Source organism: Pempheris klunzingeri, chromosome 11 (genome assembly GCF_042242105.1).
Source record: "Pempheris klunzingeri isolate RE-2024b chromosome 11, fPemKlu1.hap1, whole genome shotgun sequence".
In the NCBI taxonomy this organism is placed as follows: Eukaryota; Metazoa; Chordata; class Actinopteri; order Acropomatiformes; family Pempheridae; genus Pempheris; species Pempheris klunzingeri.
This window is the reverse complement of record NC_092022.1, coordinates 12,635,142-12,659,074: the sequence shown is the minus strand read 5'-3', so window position 1 is coordinate 12,659,074 and position 23,933 is coordinate 12,635,142. Positions and strand designations below refer to the sequence as shown.

At 39.8% G+C, this 23,933-nt stretch overlaps 2 protein-coding genes across 3 annotated transcripts; one reads left to right on the top strand and one right to left on the bottom strand.

Moving 5' to 3' along the window:
- Positions 1-413: 413 nt before the first annotated feature.
- Positions 414-6,746, top strand: znf740b (zinc finger protein 740b). Of its 2 annotated transcripts, XM_070839526.1 has the most exons (7): positions 415-496; positions 2,251-2,402; positions 2,589-2,822; positions 3,316-3,450; positions 3,543-3,672; positions 4,124-4,242; positions 4,409-6,746. In XM_070839526.1, the coding sequence occupies exons 2-7, from the start codon at positions 2,358-2,360 to the stop codon at positions 4,556-4,558; spliced, it is 813 nt and encodes a 270-aa protein (XP_070695627.1). In that variant the 5' UTR covers positions 415-496; positions 2,251-2,357; the 3' UTR covers positions 4,559-6,746. The 2 variants fall into 2 exon arrangements, with proteins under 2 accessions (XP_070695628.1, XP_070695627.1); XM_070839527.1 differs by lacking the exon at positions 2,251-2,402 and having other exon boundaries at positions 414-496.
- A 9,489-nt stretch (positions 6,747-16,235) lies between these two features.
- On the bottom strand, positions 16,236-20,281 carry copz1 (COPI coat complex subunit zeta 1). Its single transcript, XM_070840366.1, has 9 exons — positions 20,215-20,281; positions 19,670-19,738; positions 18,995-19,076; positions 18,812-18,903; positions 18,057-18,112; positions 17,864-17,941; positions 17,683-17,734; positions 17,563-17,601; positions 16,236-16,871 (listed from the first exon to the last, which is right to left on the bottom strand). The coding sequence occupies exons 1-9, from the start codon at positions 20,230-20,232 to the stop codon at positions 16,824-16,826; spliced, it is 534 nt and encodes a 177-aa protein (XP_070696467.1). The 5' UTR covers positions 20,233-20,281; the 3' UTR covers positions 16,236-16,823.
- Between the last annotated feature and the right edge of the window lie 3,652 nt (positions 20,282-23,933).

Genomic DNA, 23,933 nt, shown 5'->3' with positions numbered 1-23,933 from the left:
AAAAATGTCCCTCACATTTTCCAGTGCCCAAGGTGATGACTTGAGTGGTCTTGTTTTACCCAGCCAAGAGTCTAAATCCCAAAAGATCTTCAATTATTTGTAATGTAAAACAAAAAAAAGCAACAAATTGTCACATTTGGGAACCATGATCCACTGGATGTTTACAGGTTTTGCTTGAAAAAATGACTTTTAATCGTTTAATAACGTTTAATCAATTATTAAAGCACACTTTCTGCTCTATAAACTCTCTGTCGATGAATGAATCAAATACTTCACATTCCCTACCTCACACACTCATGCAGCCATCATCACTCCCTCACAATTATGGCCGCAAATGTGGGTCATCCCGCTTCGGTCACGTGACGGGGCGCCCGACCAATCACCACTAATCCCCGGTGAGCACTTCCGGTGGCGTTTCCTGTCAGTGTTTGTAAACTGAGAAAAAATTGGAAGTGCGACAAGAAATAATAATCCGCAAAACTCTGAAAAGCTAAAGGTAAGCAGACGGGTTTCTAACGCAGTTCAGTGGCGGGTTTTTAGACGTTTTATAATCTGCTGGCCGTCTCTTTCTAACAGCTGGAGCCGCTGAGGGGGGAGGTATTTTGTGGTCGGCGCTGAGCCCGCACGCCCTGCCTGGCTGTTGTTGTGTTGTCTGGGGCGGGGGGTGGGGGTCCAGTCATACTAGAGTTGTCCCAAAACCCCAACTACTGGCTAGCTAGCAGGTTAGCCTTTTCTGTCTCAGTTAGCAGAGACTCTCACCCTCTAAATATCTGGTGCGGAGACACCAAACTGCATTTACAGGGCGCTCTAGATGGAGTACTGCGTGGGTATTAAAGCTCACTTTTCCAACAGGGAATCAAACCTTTTATTTAGGACGAGTCGCTAGCTAGCTCACCAGTGCTCAAATGCATCACTGCAAGATCACAAAACCACATGCTTACAAATGAGAGTGACTGAAATTACTTCAAATAAATGCGTTTAATGAAAGCAGACACTTTCCACTAAAGTGGTGAGTAATAGGGTTTGTTTACTCTCAGTGGTTTTATACATGGTCTGTAATAGTAGTTAACTACTTTGTATTCTCATTGGCAGCCTATTTGATGTTAAGTTAACTCAACTCTCCAGTAAGCATAATGCTGCCTATGTTACATTCTCTTTCTTCTCCTATTTTGGCATTTTATCTGCAATTTTGATGAAATCCAAGCACTAAAATCTAAACAAATACTATATTACTAATTCTAACATCTTACACAACTCAAGTCGTCCTGTTCTTCATACATTTGAACTTGTTGAACCAGTTAGACTGAGTATTCAGATATTCTCTGGGGCATTTTAGCCCTAAAATCATTCCTGTGCACTGGATGTTCAGATGTTTGGATCCAGAATACAATACAGAAGCTTGTTGACTGAAGGTAATGGCAATGCATTCTTATTAGTTATTTTTACAGTATTAATTCTTATAAATTCCAAGGAAATAAGTTTGTGGTGTTGGGTTTTCATGCAATGCTTTAGAATTGCATCACAGACCTTCAAGTACAAATGTTCATTGCATCTCAAACTTCAGTGCCTGATTTCATTACCTGAAATCCTGCTCGCTGCGCATTGACTCACTGGGTACTGAACTACCGGACCAAACAATGATTTAACAGTTCAAAGTGCAATGGATCAGAACTTGGGCGAATAATGGAAAATATAACTGTCTTAGATGTAGACTTATTTAACTTGACTATAATTTAACATCCACACATATATTTGGACACAGCGTAATTGTCGATCAGTTTAGAAAACATCCCATTGCTTGTATGTCAATTTAAGATGCCTTTTAAAAATTCAATTAATATATAGAAAATTGTTTAACATTACACCATCTGCTCTCAAACAGAAGCTCACAACATCTTTTAGACACTTGTCTTTTACATGTTTCAGTATCACCGCATGTACGAAGCATTTGTTTGCACACTGGTGTATTTTTTCAGTTTGAAGACTGTTTTCATTGTCCCCACTGGATGCCATTACTTTTTTCTCTATCTGACTGTTGTGTCCCCTATCAACCATGGAAACATGGCATGCACCAAACCATTGGGGCTTTCTTGCCTGATAAACTGAACGTGTTAATGCTGGGTCTAAATTTCTGGTCATGTATCCAGACTTGGTGATTTGTGAAATTCCAAGTAGATTGGTCTGGTTTTCCAGCTCCTGCTTCCAGCGTGTAAAAATGTTAGCCTTATGTTGTCACGCCTCTACTTTCAGGCTTTGGCCCTTGATGATTTGGGTGGGTGTGGTCTCTTCTGTTACCCCTCATCCCGAGTGAAGCCCCCTCTGTTCCCCCCAAACACACACGCATTCAAACCACGGCGATGACACACCATTCCAACAACTCTGTTCGAGACCATATGAAATGGGTCAGTGGACGTCTCTTCATCTCCAGAATCACCATCATGGTTTTAGTGTGTCTTCCCAATCCCGATACCAGTGCATTCCTCTGTTTCTCCCATTACTCAGCCCTCTCTCCTTCCCCTGACTCCTTGTCTCTGTGAGGAGTGCTGTGGCCCCCTCTTTCTGCTCTGACATGTCGTTTGTGTTACCAGGCTGGGTTGCTGGGCTGCGAGGCGGTGCTGTCCAGCATGGCCCTGATGCAAGCCAACAACATCCCCGGCCAGAAGAGGATGATGTCACCACTGGGCCAAGGGCACAGAGCCAGTCCCGAGAGTAACCAAACCCACTCGCAGCACAGCCACAACCACCATGGACACCAGGCTCACCACGGACAAGCCCACCACAGCCACATGGGTCATCCTTCCACTGGGAGCTGTCCACCCCTGGTAAGAGAGTTAACAAACTGGACAGGGTCACTGAGAAAGCCTGTTTAAGCTGTGATTACACATGATTAACCCTGCATTTAACATTTATAAGCAGTTTACCAACATTCAATAGTTTAGAACACATTTAAATGTGGTTGTAAGCAGATATTAAGTGTTTATTATCGCACAGCATTTGTCAATGGCATTGTAGTAATACAATGTGTCATTCAATATTTGTTAACTATCATCCACCACTTAATGGGTGCCCACAGGAGGAGCTAATTGTTGACAAATCTGCTTACAATGGCATTGTAATATTAAAAATAATTCAGTGAATGTTTATATACTACCTATAATTCTAAATAGTGGGGGGTAAAGTGAACCGTTACCATGTAAATGTGAATATGTGTTAGCTGCTTGATTGCAGGTTACCATGTTTTAGCCTGTATCACAAAATAGCTGTCAGCTGTTTGGTGCAGTGCAGTTTACCTACTACCAATTCTTCTTCCAAAAGTTGATCCGAAAAGACGGCGATTATCACTCATCTAGACTGATGGATGCAAAGGACATGCAGGCAAACCAGAATATGCAACCCAAGAAGAAGCACAAAAAATCCGGGTCATCCAACAAAGTTAAAGAGAAAGTGGAGGTAAGCAGAGTTTAAGTGTGTGAAAAAGCGTACAGATCTGCTCATAATGTTCAGTTCAGTTTCAGCTAATTTTGTTACTGTGTCACTGTTAGCATTTACTTCCACAAATCGCAATGGAAGATGACAGTTCCTTGAAAGTCCAGAAGAACTTCATCTGTGACCACTGCTATGGAGCTTTCCGGAGCAGCTACCACCTCAAGCGACACATACTTACACATACAGGTAAGAGCTCACAGCTCATGTCTTCATTTCAGTGAGGCTTTTCTTTGACTTTAGTAGTTAGATGTGAGAAATAAGGTGGTGTAATGAGAAGTTAGGCCACCATTCAGACAGTGGACCTAGGTGAGCACCCTCCTTTCTTGAATTTAACTACAAAAAAAACTTCTTCTTAAGTATTGAATTGTGATCTTAATTCTTTGTTTTTAATTTTTAATTTGTTAGAATGTCTTGTATATTTTTCTACCTTTCCTTACTCTGTTTATTGAGTATGTGAATGTTGCTTATGTTTTAGTCCATGTAATATAATTGTGCTGTTTTGGCCAGGACTCTCGAAAAAGAGATTATCATCACAAATTATTTTTGATAACAACTTTTAAATGATTGTTGCATTCAATGACGTATGCAGTGAGTCTTGGTCAATGTTGACTGATGCTCTATCTGTGGTTGCTCACAGGAGAAAAGCCATTTGCTTGTGATGCGTGTGATATGCGGTTCATCCAGCGTTACCACCTGGACAGACACAAGAGGGTGCACAGTGGAGAGAAGCCGTATCAGTGTGATCGCTGTCATCAGGTTTGTTAGCCATTGCTGCAGTATAGCATATACCAGTACGTTTTATATGTAGTTTTGTTTTTCTGCATATTAGTCAGTATCTTAAAGTACTAGACTAATCCAGTGTCTGTAGCATTGCTCCGCTAAACTCTGACTGAAACACACATCTTCCTTTGCCTGTCTCTAGAACTTCTCACGGACAGACAGGCTGCTGAGACACCGACGGCTATGTACAGTTGGGATGAGCAAAGAGGAAAACCAGTACTCACAGGATGCATCTGCCCATCCAGCCTCCTGGAGCCCCCTACAGCCCTCCAACAACCGTCTGACTGTCTGACCCTCATCTTCCCACAGAGAGCCTGCAGGCATCAGCAGCTCAGTAACATCACACATTGGAGCTCAACAGTACTGAAACCTTAAAACAGCCTAGCTTAAACACAACCAAACTTGACTTTGCTCTCGCCAGCTCATGCATAGAGCTTGATAGTGGATTTTGTACTTTTTTTATCTACTGTTTCTGTCATGATGCAGGCAAAAGGGGAAGGACTGATTCACTATTTTGGACGACAGGTCATGCTGTTATTGCAATAACTGAATGAAAAACGCACACATCTCCTTTTATCTGAGCGGTTGCAGGTATTTTTAGTGTTGCTGCCAAGAGATTGCAACTATTTTTTGACTGCGGTGACTGTCAATATATTGTGCAGCACTACCTATGTATCCTGCTGACCTGCAATCAACCCTGCTGCCCTCAACTATGGACATTTCACTAAAGGACTCATACAGAACGTGCAGCGTTTTAGTGTTCGCGTCCTTCTCATTTGGTGTACTTTGTGCTACTAATCAATCAGACTGTCCATAAGTGAAGGAACACAGCAGACTTTTGGTCTGTGCTTCCTTGAGGTATTAATTAGCCACCTATCCAATACTGTAGGTGTTGTGTGCGAAACACATCTGAAATTAAATGTTACGTACTTTTTGATAATACTGATCTAAACATGAAAGGACCTTGTTACATTGTAAATGTAAATCAGTCATCCATTCTTACTTGATGTACAAGATCGCCTTTTTCCCCAACACACAGGTCTTAAATGAAAAAACACTAGAGGTTAACTAGACGCTCCTGAAATGTAAACGTTTGAACTAATCTTGGTATTAGTTCAGTTGTGTAACGACTGTTGGCCTGCATATTCACTGTTCTACCTTGTTTTAAAGGGGGTTCGTCCTGACTGTTAATAGGTTACACTGCTGAAATACGATAGAAAGCTGACATGTTTTTTTTTTTTTTTTTAGAAAGAGCTTGGATTTTTTGATGCTCTTGAACGAAGTGATCTTTTTTTTAAATGTTAACTGGATGTAGGAACCTCCTGTCTGCTTCAAAAATGAACTGATTCCTGAAGTGTGTCCCCCCCCAATATAAAATCCTTTGTGTTCACTGTCTCTCTGTTCCTAGAAACCACCTAGTCTTATTTTGTTTCCACTCAGCATTCATTCTTAGATTCTTCTGACTTTGAAAGACGTCTGTCCTTTCAAATGTATTTTGATAAGAGAGGCTGAGTCGGCTGAGAGTACATTAGCCAGCGAAATCTTTATTGAAACTGATGATTATCGGGCTTTTTGTAAACAATTGGATTAAAACTAGTCCTAGGCCCAAAGTTATTTTCATAGGATGTACTGAGGAAATTTTTCTTGCTGCCAACTAGTTTAATTCAGTGCTCATGATGATGGCCCAGATCAAGTCAAATGGTCTACAGTATAATTTGGCTCAGCCATAGATTTTGAGAGCTCATTTCCATCTTGACCTGACTGAAAGTGATCTGAATATAGTGCCATGTCATTTCATCTCCAGTTGAACCTTCAGCATCTTCAGTGAAGGTGTGTTGTAAGCAGTGGACAGCAGTGGTCCATGTGGTGTTTTATGTGATGACAGCCTATATTATATTATGTTCGGGCCTCTGTGTGATCAAAGCAGACTGTTAACACTGGACTGAAGATGTTAGCTCAGTTGTAGAAGATTGTATTGTAGACTGGTACTTCTGTTGCTGTCAGACTTTTAGATTATGTGAGAGGAGTTTTGGGCCCATCACTGACTCGTCTACTTTTTATGAAGTTAATATATATTTAAATGGTATTAGGGTTAGAAAATAGTATGTACGGGACCTACTCTCCAGAAGAAAATCAAAGTATTTACAAAGTTATAATCCTTAGTCTGATGATTTATGACAACTGAAGAGCCCATGGCAAGTCATCCTTCAACTTGCTATTAGGAGTAAAGTAAAAGCTACCATTCTTGTCCTTTTTAGTATAGCAGCCATGATTAGTCAGCATATTTTTTATTTTCCTTTTGCATGTATTTGTTGCAGGATCTTGTATACGTTTTATTTTGGTAAAGATTTTTTTTTTTTAATGTGACCCCCTACTTCTTTGTCAGGGGTGAAGTGAAATCACTTTTGAATCAGTCAAGCATATTGTAGTGAATGGAGATTTAAGGCCTCAAGTCCCAATAAAGCTGTTACACTTTTTAACACCAGTTCCGAAGTGTTTTTTAAAGCATCTAAATTTCATTTGTTTTCTAAACCCTAGAGGACTCTACAGCATGAAGTGCCCATAAATTATTGTGTCAATTTCAGTAGTCTTCCACTGAGCCTCAGTCAGCTTAAAATGAATTATTAATAAATAATTAGTAATTGCTTGTCTTCAAATGGTGCATTACTCTTGCAGACATTTCAGAAATATGTAATGCACCAACCATGTCAGCAGATGGCATCCATGACCATATGAGGGCCAACTTTCTCTGCAGCATAATAATAACGATGAACACGTAAAATGTTTTTCCAGATTGGTGGTAACTCAAAATTATCACACAGTGATTTGGAGGGGAAAATACCCTCAAGGAATTAATATGAGTAAAATAAAAGTAGATAGTCCTCACTTTCTATCATGGATTAATCACTGATTATGTTTCTACTTAAAATAAATTGAATCACAGAAATTATGTGAAATGTGCTTGTATCAGAGTTTTTTCTGACTTCTGTCAACAAACAAACATCTTCAATATTCAAAGATATGAAGCTGTGGAAAACGGCTAATCCTCAAATTTGAGAAGCCGTTACAGACTTCTTTTGTTTGATGACAGAATCTAAATAAGTGATTGTCAATGAAAATTGTCAGTGATTAATTCTCTTTTTATCACCAACTAGCACAATTACGTATTAGATAGAGTATAATAGAGTTTGACACTTTGGCAGGTTTACACAAAGCCTCATCTGCACCACAAGAGGGAGGCGTATCCTAAGCTGCTGCCTGTTCACAACCTTCCTTAAGATGGTAACTGTGCAAAGTCAAGTGCTGTGTAGTTCTTCTTAAAACTGAGACAGCAGATGATCAATGCATGTCTTCTACGGGCCATTCCCTGATATCATGGTCTGGAGCTGGTTGGGAATATCCGACCAAGATTTGAATTCTACTACATGGAGAGAAAAGTAAAAGTTCAGGTAAAAGTAGTGAAAACGGTCACATTTCATGAATTTGCAACTTCAACTTGCTTACAGAACTTGCTAAAAGTATACACTGGAGTCAGCCTGCATAAAGAAATATGATTTGTTGTATATGTTGCTGTTAAGTAGTATTTTCAGTCTGACTGATTAAACAGACAGAACCACCATCTGTGCGGTGATGCCTGCATTCTTTAGAGAGGAGGAAAGAAATTCTTCAAGTACACTGCCCCATCATTCTGCCTGCATGGGTATTGCCACATCAGTAGTGTGTTAAGAAGTACGGATCATACCCTTTAGCACCTGCCTCTTTGCTATTGACCAGTTCCTTAATTAAAGCATTAGGATAGGTAGGATGAGATCAGCCTGAAGGCTGCTGGGAGTGTGCGCTTTCCCCCATGGGAGACATCCCCTCCCTCCGCAGCCTGATTTACGGCACCCACAGGCCCCCGGCACTTAACAATGGACCTCCTTAAGTGAGGTAGATGGGGAGGAGACCAGAGAGGGGGAGATAACACTCCATCTTCATACACAAAGTGCTGAAATCATCTAGGTTCGAAATCATCTCTGCAAGACAGACTGATCATGGAGTCAGTCCAGAGGTAAAGTGTAGGAGTGCTGCCTTGTGCTCAGTCTGGCTCACTCTATCAGGGAGGAGAGCTGTTTAAGAGTGATAGCCAACTCTCCGCATGCTCACCTCTCCTGTCAGAGGGATAAAAAAAAAAAAATAGGTCCTCCAAACAGAAATTTCCCCAACAACCACTAAATCTCACCTGACTCTGTAAACATACGGATGGTTCAGAGGTTTACAAAAACAAGCGCTCAGCAGCAGAAATGTTCTGTCTCCTACAAATGTTTGGATGCCCCCTGATCAAATACATCACAGGCTCACAGCGAATGATTGAAACCCTCCCAACAATAGCTCTTGCTATCTCCTTCTCCCCAAGGTGTGGGAGAGCCTTTTCATCTCAGGCTTTGATTAATAAAGGAATCGCTGGTTGGTTGAAAGCAGCGGTCTGCCCCCCCGAGCATCCATCATGCCTGTGACAGCCCACCTCTCTGTGTTAATTAGCGGTGATATTTAAGCTGTCTGAGGTGTTCCATGGCCGTCAGCGTGGTGGTGCTGCTCATCATTAAAATTTCAATTCCTCTGTCCGGGTTACTCCCATTTTCTTGGACACTTCAGTGAGCACGTCCTCAAACATTCACACAGAGGCACTGAGCGAGAGTTCACTGCAAGGTGTAATCAAGACACGGCAAGACACGTTTTTTCTCTTAATGAAAAATGGCAATGTAAAGACAGACTAAAGAGGAAATCTGTGAAAATGACCCTGTTGGTGTACTGTCTTTTTCCATGCATTTTAATGCTCACCAAACTGTATAAGCATAAATGTAAAAACATCAGTTTGACTTATCACACTTGCTCAATAATTACTTGATATTACATGGAATAATTTGTAATAAATCTTAAGTTCTCCTCAAACAATGAGCAGTAAAGGTGTGAATGCATTACTTATTAATGATTACCAAATATTGTAATATTCTCTGATACTTGGGGCTATTATTCAGAAATAAATTATGTATGTAGCTGAATCCTGGTCTGCCTTATAACCAAAAGGCATCCTGCACCAGTATGAGAATTTTAGTGATATAATACTAAAGAATAGTTTGTTTAAGTGAAGGGTCTTAGCAAATGGCAGCCATTTTACTCCAGTCTTAGATGGACAAAATGGCCCCCAGAATGTACACATGGTTGGTGTATACTCACTGTCCACAGTGTGCCATGGTATTACTGTTATTGTTAATTTAGTTAACATGTGAAAGTTACCGGGGGGGATGTCTGCGAGGTGCCTGCTTCACAAAACATCTCTGATGGGGAATGTTCTGTCATATCCTGCTTCAAATTGTCCCACATTCAGATGTCTGCCACTACTTTTCTAATTAGTGTAGCTCAACAAGATTAATTGGCCTCTGCACATCATTCCCAGTTAGTAAAAGCCATCACCCATGTGACTGGTAACAAGGGAAAAGCAAAGTTCGGCCTACTTGCATATTTTGATATATACAAATCATGAATATTCATACATGAAAATTATTCTCCAGTCTAGTCAGAATTTGCAACCTGAATTTTTAGAATTAACTTTCTGCCTGAAAGAGAGATGGAGAGAAGCTGGTTGGGGGGAGCCAGAGGTACGACAGAGGCTATAAGCTTAACTGTGTGAAACTTATTGAATATGTAACTAATGGCTTTTTCACCGAAGATATTTAGACATTTCGGCGTAAGAAAATCACTGGTGGAAATAATAAGATAAATAATGGCTGAATTCCATTTTGGTAGCTTACTGCGACACATGAATATAATGGAGCCATTGTTAATGTTATTAGAGTCATTTGTGCTTTTCTAACTATGACAAGTCAAATGTCTGCTGTGAAAAAGGTCTATTAGACAACTCGTCAAACAATTACTACATTTTCTGGCTTAATTAAGAAACATTTCAGTAATATATGGCGAAGAGGAGAGAGACAGGAGGAGGCTCAGAGGCGGCTGAGTAAGAGGGCTTCCTGCTTTACCGTGAGCACCTTTAACTAAGGGTCTGCAGTATGCAGATGTATTTCCAAAGATCAAGCTCAGTTGTGCAGGACCTTGTTGCTGAGATTTATTTGCCCACACAGAGTCATCCACATCCTCCTTGACAGGATGGACACCCAGGCACCCTGCCGACTGTGTAAAAATCACTTTCCAACAGAGGTGCGTTTAGCCTCCACAGATACATTAACATGCCTTGGCCTTACGCCATACTATTAATCTGCAGCTTGTTGGGACACGTTTGGACTGAGCTGCTTCATCAGCCACAACAAGAGTACATATTTGGCTTCCAGAGGTGCTGGATGCTCACTGCAATCTGGAGAGACATATTTATCAGGGGAGCCATGAGCTTAACGTTCCATAGGCCAGAAACACAATTAAATATAGAGAGATGACAAAAAAAACATCCATTTCTTCTCTAGTATTAGTTCCATAGGCCAGAAACACAATTAAATATAGAGAGATGACAAAAAAAACATCCATTTCTTCTCTAGTATTAGTTTATCAATATCAGTATTCAGCTAAACTTTTTCCATGACCTCAAACCTGCAGATTTGTTAATGAAGCCCTGCCAACAATGTTATGTTGCTGATCCAACAAGAGGCACAATTATATATATCAAAGGCAAACTACAAACAGCAAAACAAAGATAAAGGTTCACATACAGGGCATGCTTCTACAGAAAAGACCTCATTGAAATAGTTGACTCTACACAGGTATATTTGTCTCAGGCTCTTCTAACACACCGCCAAACTATCCATCATTCTCCCGAGTTCAGAGGGATCATGTCTCTTTAAGATGTAAAACCTGTTTTCTTTCTCTTACATGGCACATTGTCAGAGGGCATGCTGTGTAACCCCAAGTTATCAAGTTCATGAGAAGGTCTCTTATGAAATTATGCAATCCCACTTGACAAGGCAAGTCCAGGGCTTTCCTTTGTCTCTTTATTTTCCGACAATTTTCCACTTGAGCAGACGACCTCAAGTGTGAAGTGAAAGAGTAAAGAGAGGGATTTGATATCCAAGGGAAACGGTGCATGAATTCACATGGGGTTGATAGACAGGGCAGGGGCAGCCATGCTTTTTACCCTTAGAGATTTCCATGGGTCAAGGCTGTTACAGGGCCACATTCTCGCTCTTCTTGATCTTGTCAGGATAGACTGTCAGGCTGATGAAGAGATAGGCTGCAGATAGATGATGGCATTGCACGAACTCTGGGGCTGCAGTGAGCAGATACAGTAGTCAGACGCCAAAGTGACTTTGGCAGTCTGCCGCTGTTCATCAGGTATGTGATACGTGCATGATTTACTTAGTCATTTAGGATCTTCTGACCTCAAGTCATAGAAAAACCTGCTGATCGTACCAGGTGTGGAATGAGAGAAGAAAGAAGACAAATGCGCATCCCAGTGCAGGTAGGAAAACCTCAAATCAGGGGCGAGATGTCAGACGTGAGTGGATGCGTGTAGACGTGCACAATCACACACATTTCCCATTTGTCTCTCTTTGGCATTAACAGAATATTTTGTGAACTATTCAAAGCAATTCTGGATAGACATCTAGCATTTTATCCTGTCACACACTCCTCTATTCTTACTCTGTGCTCACAAGAAGGTCTCTTCTCCTCTTATGACGTCAGGACTATTATACTCCAGAGCCACCCCCCCTTCAGGGATAAGATTTTACGATTGCAACCTGACACCGTTTCTGTGTCCTATAAGCGACAGAGCTGTAACTCACTTCAAAGGCAGCAGGCATCAAATCACAGTGCACACATAAATTAACCTGTCGAGTTCTGGCCAATGAGAAGGCAGCATTAAATCTCAGCTGTCACACTGGCGGCCAATGGAAAGACGATGGCAGTAAATCTGTCAGGGCTGCGTCTGTTAACGGTGTTGTGGTGTGGTTGGGGAATCCACGGGGAGGGAGGGGAGAAAGTGAGAAAGAGTAGATGACAGAGGGAGGAGGGAACAAACTGAGGGTTCAGAACTATGCTGCAGAAAATGCTTTTCTTTAGATTATTTGGCCCCGCTACAAAAATACATACACACATGCTGAAGTAAAACAGTATGGGGCTTGTAGGGGAATTTTTTCGAGCCAAACAAGACTGAACGTTACCGGTAGAAAAAACAGACTACACATTTCCCTGATGGATGCATTGGGAGCTGAATAACACCAGCAGAAGCACCCATAAAGCTTTACGGCCAGCATGGCTGTGTCTGATGTTGACTGTCTACAGTGAAAATGACTGATGGCCCTTCCTTAGAACTCTTCGGGATCATTGCTAGACCAAAACCTAGTGTTGACTGTTTGATAACAGCAGTAACCCAGTAACCTCTGACTGTCATGATACAGCACCATCAGCAGCAGCGGCAGGCGCCTGGCTACCCTCTGGATTACAGAAAGGGTCCAGTTGAGCCCAGCAACTAACCAGATGTGCCCCAGTTGTGCAGCTTCAGAGGATGATTAAGTCAGCCCTGCGGCACAGCAAGCCTGAGCAACTAGGCGTGAGGATTTTGTTTTGGCATCTAACCACAAAGAAACAGCATGGTCCTGCTGCATGTAACCAGTACCAGCTATGACCAGAGAGCATTTTCACACCCAGAGTGTCTCCACCATCACTCTTCCAAAGCATGCTTTCAGTAAAGAGTAATACACTGCACTGGCACGGGAGAACTGTGTGGAAAACAGCAGAGGGAAAACACATCAGGTAGAATATTTCCTCGATTAACAATGCCCTTGGTGGGGCACTTTCATTATCCTATCAAAGTTGAACATTTTCATGTGGTAAATCTTAGAGGTACAATAAAATAACTGGTCCTGCAAAGGCAATGCTACTCCAACCCCAAAAAGCTTTCCCTTAACAAAGCCAACAATTTTTTTCACCAACCTGTAACGACATCGAATAAACCAGCCACATTTGTGGTGACGTTTTTATCTAACATCAACAAAAAATTAAACATTAGCATCAGAATTTATAGTCATCTTATGTCATTACTATCTATACTTTTTTTTTTTCCTTCAGGAATATAAACAGCATGTTGAGTTATGGCAAAGGCAGGCAAGAGTGCAATGGTGGAGGTGTTGTTTTTGGCTCGCTTTTCCTGGAGTGGCCATGATTCTCTATTCTATGAGAATCCATAAACAGACCCAGAGAGGGCAACTGGGGCCATAAACCACGTCAGACTGCCGAGATATTGCTGAGGCAAAGGGAGCAGGCCTGGGCCCATACCTACTCCTCTCTGCATGATGCACACACTCACGCACAACCACATGCACGCTAAGCAGCCTTTAATGGCCTATTTCAAAATGCTATGTTTATGATTCTGAGGATATGATGTTGATTTCATTTATTTTAATAATGAAGTAAATGCAGCTAAACAATAAACAAAAAAAGTTGATTTCATTTGGAATTAGGTTGTTTTTCCAACCATTATGTTAAATTAAGTCTTAGTATTATCTACTGGGTGAAAATATGAGTTAGTAGAGGTAAAATAGCCTTGTTAATTTTAATACACTGGGTCATTAACCATCATGTGGGTCTTGGCCTTTGTCCTGCTCAGACAATATAATGGCACTTCCTTTAATATGTTTACTGTATTGGATCCAACATGCTGTCATTGTTTTCCGCAGTGTTGTTTCTCTTTAGCAGGGCAAGCCATTGGATGGGTGCTCAGGCCCATTGACTATGACATAAAGACTCTGTAAGCTTACAGATGATGATAATTTATTGACTCTAATTCACACAGTCTACTCACACACACACACAAGAGAAAGAGAGCGACTCTTTCACTGTATGCATCGATCAATTACAAGGCTCTAGCCCACACGTCTCTGACAATTTTACTGCATGTTATGTACAGCATGTCAAGCCATGGCGTTTCAAACTGTTATTCTCATGCCTGTATAATTAGTATAAATTACCTCGCTGGTTTTTTATGATCGTGCAACTGTAATTAGTAGATGAAAGCAAGTCACTGCACCCCCGATGGTGCTGCAGGGCTATCTAGATGAAAAGTGTGGGTCTGGACAAGCACCTTGGGTGGGATCTGTTTTAACCCTCTCTCTTTCCCGTCGTGCACTCGCTGGGATCTCATCTAATCACATTTACTGCTGTCTAGTTCTGCTAACCTCGTCCTCTTTAACCTTCATGTTCGCCCCTCTCATTGAAGCCACACACTGAGACAGAGGCTGTCTTCATTATACCAGCAAACTGGTGCGATAACAGTAAACTGGTGCGATAATGGAGCCCATTTATAATGATTACCTTTTCCTTTCTTACTGCTCTTTATCCAGTAAAACACTTTGTAAGTAGCAACTACATAGCCTCCATTCATGCTATCTCTGCAGCCATAAAGAGCTACGGAAGGGCTGAATCAAACTGGAGCAAAGCCAAGACAATAGGTCCACAGGTCAGAGCCAATAAGTTTCATTGACTTCACTCCTCTCTGTTATGTGAAAACATTAACCCACAAACATGCATCCATGCGCAAATACACACACACGTTCTGTTGCCTTGTTTTGTCTCAGCTGCCACCTGCCAGCAGTTAATTGTGATTGATACACAACATACAGACCTTTGTTTTACATTCATATTTTCCTTTTCTTTATGCTTTTCTCATTTGTGCTTAGTAACTAAAATCAATTAAGTCCTCTGGTCCAGCATAACTAAAATTCATTTTCCTTATAACAGAAATACCCAACAAAGCATACAGTATTTAACTGAAGTATTTCTGTTTTTTAATAGCGTATTATTATTTAATAGAGTATTATGACTGCATTTCTTTGTGCTGTTCTCCATCTAACATGTTTGCAATTGAGAGAAGCAGCTCCCGTCCAAAATAGATTATTTGATAATGGGTGGAATAACCACAAGATTGAACTGATTATTTAATAGAGAGAGGTATGAAATTTCCCGTTGGGCAAATAAAGGGTGTAATGCTCTAATTTACCTTCTGCATTCCTACATTACCACTTATGTGCCTGATCCTTTCCACAAACTGCTCCAGGCTGTAGACATCACTACATCAGGTGCATTCCCTTCTTCTGCTTCTCACTTTCATGTCTAGGCAAAATGACTTTTTTCAGACATTGATAAGGGAAAGGAATTTTTTTTTTTTTAAAGGGCAAACATATATCCAAATTTGTGAAAAAGCTACAAACTGTAGCTTAATGACTTTGACAAAGACACACATAGTTTGGACAAGGAGGGAGGAGACATGATCTGTAAAGACGATCTACCTAATGTGGTTCATATTAGACACATATCTCTGCTAACAAAAAAATACCTTGAGCATGTGAACATTTGGGGATACCTAGCTAGAGGAATGCAGATAGATCATTTCTTCTCCTGTAATATGCATCAGGTACCAACATGATCTAGTGCCTATTCCTCCCATCCATTTCTCTCTGGAGTGAACCCTTCATTTGCATTAAAATGAGTGTTTGAGGTTAGTCTGTGAAGGTGGGGGTGCATTCAATTCATGATGCACACAGTAGCTCTCCTCAGAGGAGAGATGAATCAAGTGTGACTCCATAAAACTTATCTGCATGTCACAGTAACACAGCACAGTGTAAGCCTCTGATCATAGCTGCATGAATGGGTCTCTTCACTTCTCTACCTTATTGTCTACAGTTTTGTTGTACCTCTGCCTCGCACTTTGCTGCGGACACCAGGAGATGGAGCCCTTGCCCTAGTGTCTCCGGCTCTTACTGAGGTGTTGAAGAACAAAGAGCAAACAGCATGGCAGCTCTGAAATGAAGAAACACCATCTCTTAAAAGTCTGCTAATTTCGCAGATATAAAGACTATGACAAATGAAAGCTAGTCTACAGTTCACAGCTATGATACTGTGGGTGACATTCTTAAAAACAATGTGGAAGAGTGCAATGTTTAAGATTCCGCATGTAGTGTTATGACATATCACAGCTGTTCACATGCCAGTGTCAACAAACATTTATTAAAAGTATCTGATAATGGAAGATCCCCGGACAAAATGCATTGAAAACAGACCTCTGTGCTCGCTGGTATGGCTACAGTACTAGTGGTACACTTTAATCACAATATTCATGTAAATTGAATGATAAGAGATAGTGCTTCAGCACTTTCTACAGTAATCTGGAGGAGATGAGCATCTGCTCTCAAACAGAATGAAATTATTTTTCAAGAAGACACATGGAATGTTTCCACAGACTATTATGAGGTTTATCAATGTTTTATAGACACACTGGTTTAATAAACAACCAGATGCTCTAATGAAAAAAAAAAAAGAAAAACAGGTCTGTTATTGGAATGTACACCATATCTTATCCTCATGTCGATTATGTTATACGATGCAACCCTGTGCAAAAATAATCTTTATTGTTTTTGCACAGGCAATTGGAAAATGAAACTTTGTCTTGCAGCAGTCCTGGGAGTGTGACTGGATCAGCCAGTTGCGCTCCTCACAGCTTTGATAGAAGGAGTGGAAATTGAAGGAAAAGGAGTATGTGGATCAGTGCCATGAAGACTGGAGCAGGGGTGACTCTATCGTAGAAGCGACCACTTGATCTGTTCTTTGGCAGACTGAAGAACCTGTGAAAGAAAAGTAGGTTTGACCAAGCAAATCACTCCAACAACAAAAGTTTAACTATACAGGCCAGCATAAGAATGGCTGCAGTACAAGATAAACCCTTGAGGGGAAAAAGTATCAAATAAAGCAAAATGAAAAATGCGTGGGATCTTGTTGAGGGGGTTAAAAGGAATAATGATTTTAAAAAAGTACATGTAATTGTTAAAAAAAAAGAAAAAAAGAAGGGTGAAGACATAATGTAAATGAAGGGAAATGTGCAAGATCTAATTAATCATCTTAATTCATGGAATGAAAGCCGAATCATAACCATAAAGTATGGGGATTGGGGATAGCCATTAATCACGGCCAGAGGGAGGATGGCGGTAGCCAGTCTCTGGCCTCTTAAATGACAACATTAATCAAGAGCAGCTCACACACAGGCAGACTTGTGTAAGAACTTAAAGACAGGAACCACAGTTGGCTATCTACCACCTCACCAATGAATAATTAGTAATCATATACACTGTCATGCATAGAAGACAATGCAATATATGACAACCTAGAGGTGAGTGACAAAGTAGGAGTAGAGGAGAGTGATGCTATAACAATGCCCTTGTAATCATAGGTTATGAAGTAAAGAGTTTTAACAGTCAATAAACTAATGGAGCATTTAAACTTTATAGCAGATAGAGGAGCAAGGAATGTTTCTCTCACCTGGGTGACTGTCTGCTCTGTCAAAGGCACATCATCCCCCTATGGAAACAACCATGTTAGGTTTACATCTCACACAACCAGCAAACTATGTTGAACATTTCTGAGAGGCGAAGAGCTTACTCTGAGAGCCACACGGTGCACAACTTGTTGTGGGTCACTCTCTAGGATCACCCTGCAGGAGGCAGCAAAGAGACACACCAACAATTAGTAATCCCAAAGAAAAATGCTGCACCAACACTGTGGTTGTTTCAACAGAGATGACTTCGAATCAAAAGTCTCAAGCCTCCTGATTCTTACTTACCCCCCATCTACAATTTCATCCACAGCCAGGAAGAGCCCCTCCATGTTCTCCAACAAAGCCCTCCTCTCAACATTTTTTCTACAGTGCAACAAAAACAAAGGTTAGCTTAACTTTCTTGACAACAGGAAATGATTTGTAGAGAAGGTTTTATTGAAGTTTGTAAAGCAAATGAATAATTGCTGCAACAACGTACCTCAACATCTGACTGAGGGAATCAAACAGGCAGTTTAGAACAGCCATAAGCATAAGCTGTTGAAAATAAAAGAATAAATTTGATGAGCACATTGTTTTTCTTGGGAAAAGAAAATCACTCAGGAAATAACATGTGTGTAATCACTTGTTATGTTGTTCACAATATTTTCTTTGGACCTTTAGGCACATAATTTCTTCATTTTTTACCCATCTGTGCAGGCTCTAAACTATTGTTAGGTACACAACAGAGGCAAGTACAAGTGTACAAATAACAACCTATTTCAATATGGATTAAGTTTGAATGCAAAATAAGTACTCCATTATTGTAAAATCTAAAAAAAAGTTTTCATTTGTAAAAAACCTAATAGTGCAACTATTTACTATTTACAACTATTACTACTATTTACTTATATACCAAAATACACTGTATACCACAATATTGATATCCCCCCAAAAAATCTGAACCTGAGGCAAATAAATAGTTAATAAGAGAATAAATTTGGTAGTTGAGCCAAAGCCAAAATATCTCTGATCAATTTAAACTAGGTCACACAGGCATTTTGAGAAATTTCTTTCAAATGAAAATATCTATAATCTGTCCGTTTCTCTCTAAAAAACAGATATGACAAAATATAAGAAAAAATGCATGTATAAAAATGTGAGAGAGAAAAAAAATTCACTTTCTTCACTGCTCAATAATTGGGTTATAGCACATACATGATAATTGTACATTACAAAACCTAAAACTAGACTTACCTCATTTTCATGGGAACTTCCAATCACATAAAAGAAGAGGTCTATGTTGCTTTTGTAGACAACAGTGAGGCCCTCAAGTAACGCTATCTCACCTAAAAACACATAAAAAGAAACCACGCGTGTTATTAGACATGTACTGAGGCTGGAAAAGTAATGGCCTTTTGCATATTAACCATATCTTACTGTCTGTCCTGTGTGTTTTGTTGAATATGTTCTTCTCAAACGCCTTCTGCTCCTTCACGGTCGGGTATGTATCATCATAATACTGTAGATAAATGTACAGTGAAGACGTTATTATATGCTGATATGTAACTCTATGTAAACCCCACAACACACTCAACTTGACTGAATCTTGATTAAAGGATAATGTTCTTATTATCACTAAATCTAAATAAAAACGCCCAAACCATCAGTCAGACTCTCCCGGTCTGTTTGTGGCATGCCCATTCATTCCTACTGAAGAAGTAAATCTATTAAAATACAGGTGATAAATATATGGCCTATTTGCTAATAAGGCCAACTAATATATTTTAACAAGTGGGAACTGTTTCAGCAAACATTACTCAGTCTGGAGTAAATAGTACCTTTATTGATGACCATTTTCAGCCATAAACTTGTGCACTTGTGAGCATTTACAGCATGGGGACAGTAGATGCGGAACTAAATAAACTACAGTGCACATGTTCATAGTAACTAAAGAAAAATTCACTCAGTGCAACAGAACAGGTCACTGGTGTGTTATTGTGCTATCAAATTCGCTGTTGCTTTTATTCATTGAGCGAGATTTGCTGATGAGAAAAATACAGAATACCAGATGGTTTATCCTTTAAGTAATCAGTAAGGGTATTTTTGCTGTACCTTGGCATAAAGCCTGTCTCCATCGTTGTCCAGAATGAGAACTGCTTTGACAGTGTACAAGGATGGTTCCTGTTAAGGCAGAAAGACATGAAGCACTGACTGAATTTACGCCAGTACCATATAATTGTAGCTCAATAATCAGTGACTGAAACTATCAAATCGATGTCGAAGTCAGTCATCGAAAATGAACTAATAACAACAAACTGCGACAGGGCGGCGGTGGAGGTGCTAACATGAGATGAATAAAACAACCGCAATCCAGCCACAGTCCCACTTATGTTCAGATTTGAAATGATTTCTTATTCACTAAATCAAGAGGAAGACATGACACTTCCACATCACCAACAAACACAGACACACTATGCTAACTTATCTGAAGCTAGCTGGTTAGCCAACACAGCCAACCCGTTTACGTTAGCTGGCTCCGTGTCGAGTTAACTCCATTTGGAAAAACAATTCTCTACTTTTTGTTATGTGAAGAACTTATGACTGAAAGCTTGAACGACACACATACTCTGTCAAATAAATATATTCGCAAACATTACCAGTATGGGAGAATCCATCTTCTTTCTTGTTAGCAAACCAGCTAGCAGGATAGCAGTAAGCTACGTAAGACGTACAGTAAATGAGGCTCTTTCCTATTGGCTGACGCGACGCTCTGCGTGTTGCGTCTGGGCAAAGAGCAGTTCACGACCCTGCTCCGAGTCAGGAAAGAAAAAACTTTTAATTTATACTGAAAGTGAGCTGCTGTTGCTAATTATGATGTAGGCTATATTCATTCTGGCATCTGTGACACATTTGTCCCTTCATTTAGGAAAGTTGCAACTTTATAATGTTCCTTGGGTAAAGTCAAACACTATATGATCTTTTATTTCTGTTATTCTATCGTCTACACAGTGACATTACAACTATCCCAACTTCTACCATGAAAGTAAAACAAAGTTTGCTGTTAGGCCCACCATTAAGGTTCATTTTAGTGCCTAAACCTCTACCATGGGTATTGTGTTGTAGTTGAACCAAATCATCAATATGAAACACTATACATTTCTTATACTGACTTAAGGTGGTTGCTGTTTTCTATAGGACTGCATGGTAACCAAAAATATCTCATTTACAAGCGTTTGCAGCCTGCTCATACTCATCAACATCTTTTTTCAGGATCCTCCTACATGTAACCAACCCCAATTATCTTAGTTCCCACTTCTGGGAAGCATTTGGAAAACCAGGCTGATGGGGATTTCCCTCTATCTCACTCCATAAATGACATCACTGTTTGGCCTTACTGTAAGATATTTTTGGATGCTAGTTTGAAATTGTACAGGAATATGTGCAGTTTTCAAAGCAAATGGTGTACAGCTATTATTCAAGTGCATAAAGTGTACAAACTATTTTGGCATGCATTCATAACAGCACTGTGGGTAACCATGAAATGTTGCAATACTGCACTATGTTTACACAATTTAGCCACTAAGATTTCAAAATTACCCCGACTGGAGGGGGAACAGTGCGCTGCCTTGAACTAGCTCACTACTTACAGGTTAAGAGGTTCTCAGATGTCATTGTCATGCCATCTCATGTTAGAAGTCAAACAAATTCATACCTTTATATGCAGCTATAACCCATCACGGTGACGATGACTGGCAGAGTTGGTGATGGTGATGAACGAAAGTTGAATGATAAATCAACATGTATTATGAATGAAGATGCAAAAAGCATATAATGACTTTGCTGGATGGAGCGCAGCACTGATGTTGCCGGCTTAGAAATTGAATCACATTAATGATTTCTTTTAAATATGTTCTGTGAAAAACATTGGTGAAATGTAAATACCTTTACTGAATTACTGTGCTTAAGTACAATTTTCAGGTACTATTTCACTTGAGTATTTGCTACCTAATACTACTCCACTACATTTTAGAAGCCAATATTGTACTTTTTACCTTACTGCATTTATTAACACTAATTATTACTTTGAAGTGGTTTTTGAATACAAAATATAAATCAACCAAAAAGTTATTAAATGAGCTATTGTTATGGATTAAACTAATTGACATTGCATAAAGTAGTTGAAACTTTTCTGACCTTTACAAGCTGCAACATTGTTGATGCTTACATATTAATGCATCAATAATCTTAATCCAGTGATATTATTCTGATACTTCTGTGCTTTCAATTAAGTAAGAACTTGAATGCAGAAGTTTTGCTTGTAACAGAGTATTTAACACTGTATTGCTGCTTTAATGAAGTAAAAGATCTGATTAATTCTGAGGGACCTTAAAGAATAGACTGTGAATGAAGCTTAAATTGACCTCTTCAGAAATTCTTGTGTTTAAATGGCTAACAATGCCTCTTCTATAACTCCTGTTTAAGTTCCACAAATATTTACCATATATTATTTGTCATGTCTGCTGCTCACAAAGACTAAAAAGTACAAATTAACAACATAGCAATAGATAGAGAGAATTAAGTAATGTGATCGTATGGGCTGGTCCCCTCTCCTCAGTGTATGCCAGCAACCACAGCAGTTAGTAGTTCCCTTTCTAAGAACCAAGAGCGTCTTTTATCAGCATTAAGCAGAGCTTCCTCCAACCAACATCTTCCTTTCCCTACCTTCCCTCTATATGAACAACCCGTCTTAACATTCATTGTTATAACACACATGCTTATGATTACCTATGCATATATACACATGCACACAAACACTTATATATATTTGTATGTTAATTTTCTTATTTTTAGTTCCATGTTCCATCACCACTTATGTAATGTGTATGTATAAATAAGAAACGGAAGGGGGAAATAACAACTGAAAAATGAACAAAAATGATCAGAAAATAATTAAGAAATACAATAGTGTTGTTACAAAACATTATCCTAATCTTAACATCTTGAGATAAGCGCAGACCTGATTGAGACATTCATAAGAATGATGCTGCATGTTCAGGTTCCTCATTTGCTCTGTTTCAGGTAGTGATAATGTATGACCGCCATGACAGACATTTTGAGGAACAACAATGGAAAGGATTTCTCTGAATCCCATTTCATTCTACGTCTACGGCTGTTCTGAGGAAGACTGCGCCATTTGCTTATCTAAAAAATATGTTAAATGTATGAATATGAATGCGCATGTTTTATATTGAAACTAATCAGCCAAAGAGTGCACCTACATGCTATAAGTGGATCAAATTCACAAAGCCTTTCCAGTTGAGTGCCAGTCTACAAATCATCACAATGAATGATTGTTCTTACCATTTTTATGTCCAATTTACTTGCGGTGTTGTTTTAGTGAAGTTAAATATGGAAAAAAAGTTATTTTGTACATTCTAGACCAAGATTACAACTAGTTATTTGATCAATACAAGAAAAAAGTCACACTCCATCTGCCCTCTCTATTTTTTTTTCTTTCCCAGAAGCTAACTCCAAAAATATTCCCTTTTTGATACCACAACCCAAGGCACACAATCATTTTGTTTAGTCGTGAGGTGGTTTTTCCACTCATGTCTGATACAGCTTTCTGGATAGTAAAACAAAACCAAAGATGCCACTTTGCCCTGTCTTTAATGGACAAATGAAGAGCCATGGAAACATCAGGGCACATAGAGGTGGTCGGGAACAACAAAAGGACAAATACGTTTGACCATTAATTCAACATATTTAAAACACCCTACTATGAAATTCAATAGTCATTAAGAGATTTTTTGCCTCAGTGAGTCAACTGTGGGCAGTTCCCGGCCAACATGTGCGGTCTATTTTCAAAGAAGCGTTGTCCGTATTACTGAGGTGCACAATAAGAAAAGGCTGACAGCCCTGAGAGGTTCAGGCAAGCTGGAAAGCAGAGATGTCAAGGACTAATTGAAGCAAACAAACACAAACAGGGAACGTGGGCGTTGACCTGGGAACTGTGTCCAGATTCAAAACCACTGTGGTCACAGTAATGACAGGGTGCTCTTTGGCATGCTGTGGCAGTGGTTGAGTCAGGGGCTGGGTGCTAGGAACTTGGGTTGGGAAGTCCCTTCTTTGATTCCTGGTAGACATTCACCTTTCTTGACTCTGTCAGCCACCTACTTTTTCCATCTTAGAACAATGACAGAGAAAACATTGAGATTTATGTCTCAGTGGGATGTGATATTGTAATGGGCCAGACATGCTCTCAGGGTTTTTGAATATACAGTGCCTTACCGAAAGCCTTAACTTGGTGTTTGTTTATTACTAGAATGGTAAAAGTAAATTTATTGCACAACAAAAGAAGCTTTGTGTCAGTATA

What these genes read in the sequence shown, in the direction of transcription:
- znf740b (XM_070839526.1), top strand. Translation starts at nt 2,358, where the DNA reads ATGACACACCATTCCAACAACTCTGTTCGAGACCATATGAAATGG. An exon ending in TTCGAGACCATATGAAATGG is followed by an intron (nt 2,403 to 2,588) that starts GTCAGTGGACGT and finishes TTGTGTTACCAG; the next exon opens with GCTGGGTTGCTGGGCTGCGA. An exon ending in AGTGTGATCGCTGTCATCAG is followed by an intron (nt 4,243 to 4,408) that starts GTTTGTTAGCCA and finishes GCCTGTCTCTAG; the next exon opens with AACTTCTCACGGACAGACAG.
- copz1 (XM_070840366.1), bottom strand. An exon ending in GAGACAGGCTTTATGCCAAG is followed by an intron (nt 19,077 to 19,669) that starts GTACAGCAAAAA and finishes ATTTATCTACAG; the next exon opens with TATTATGATGATACATACCC. An exon ending in CAAAACACACAGGACAGACA is followed by an intron (nt 18,904 to 18,994) that starts GTAAGATATGGT and finishes ATGTGTTTTTAG; the next exon opens with GTGAGATAGCGTTACTTGAG.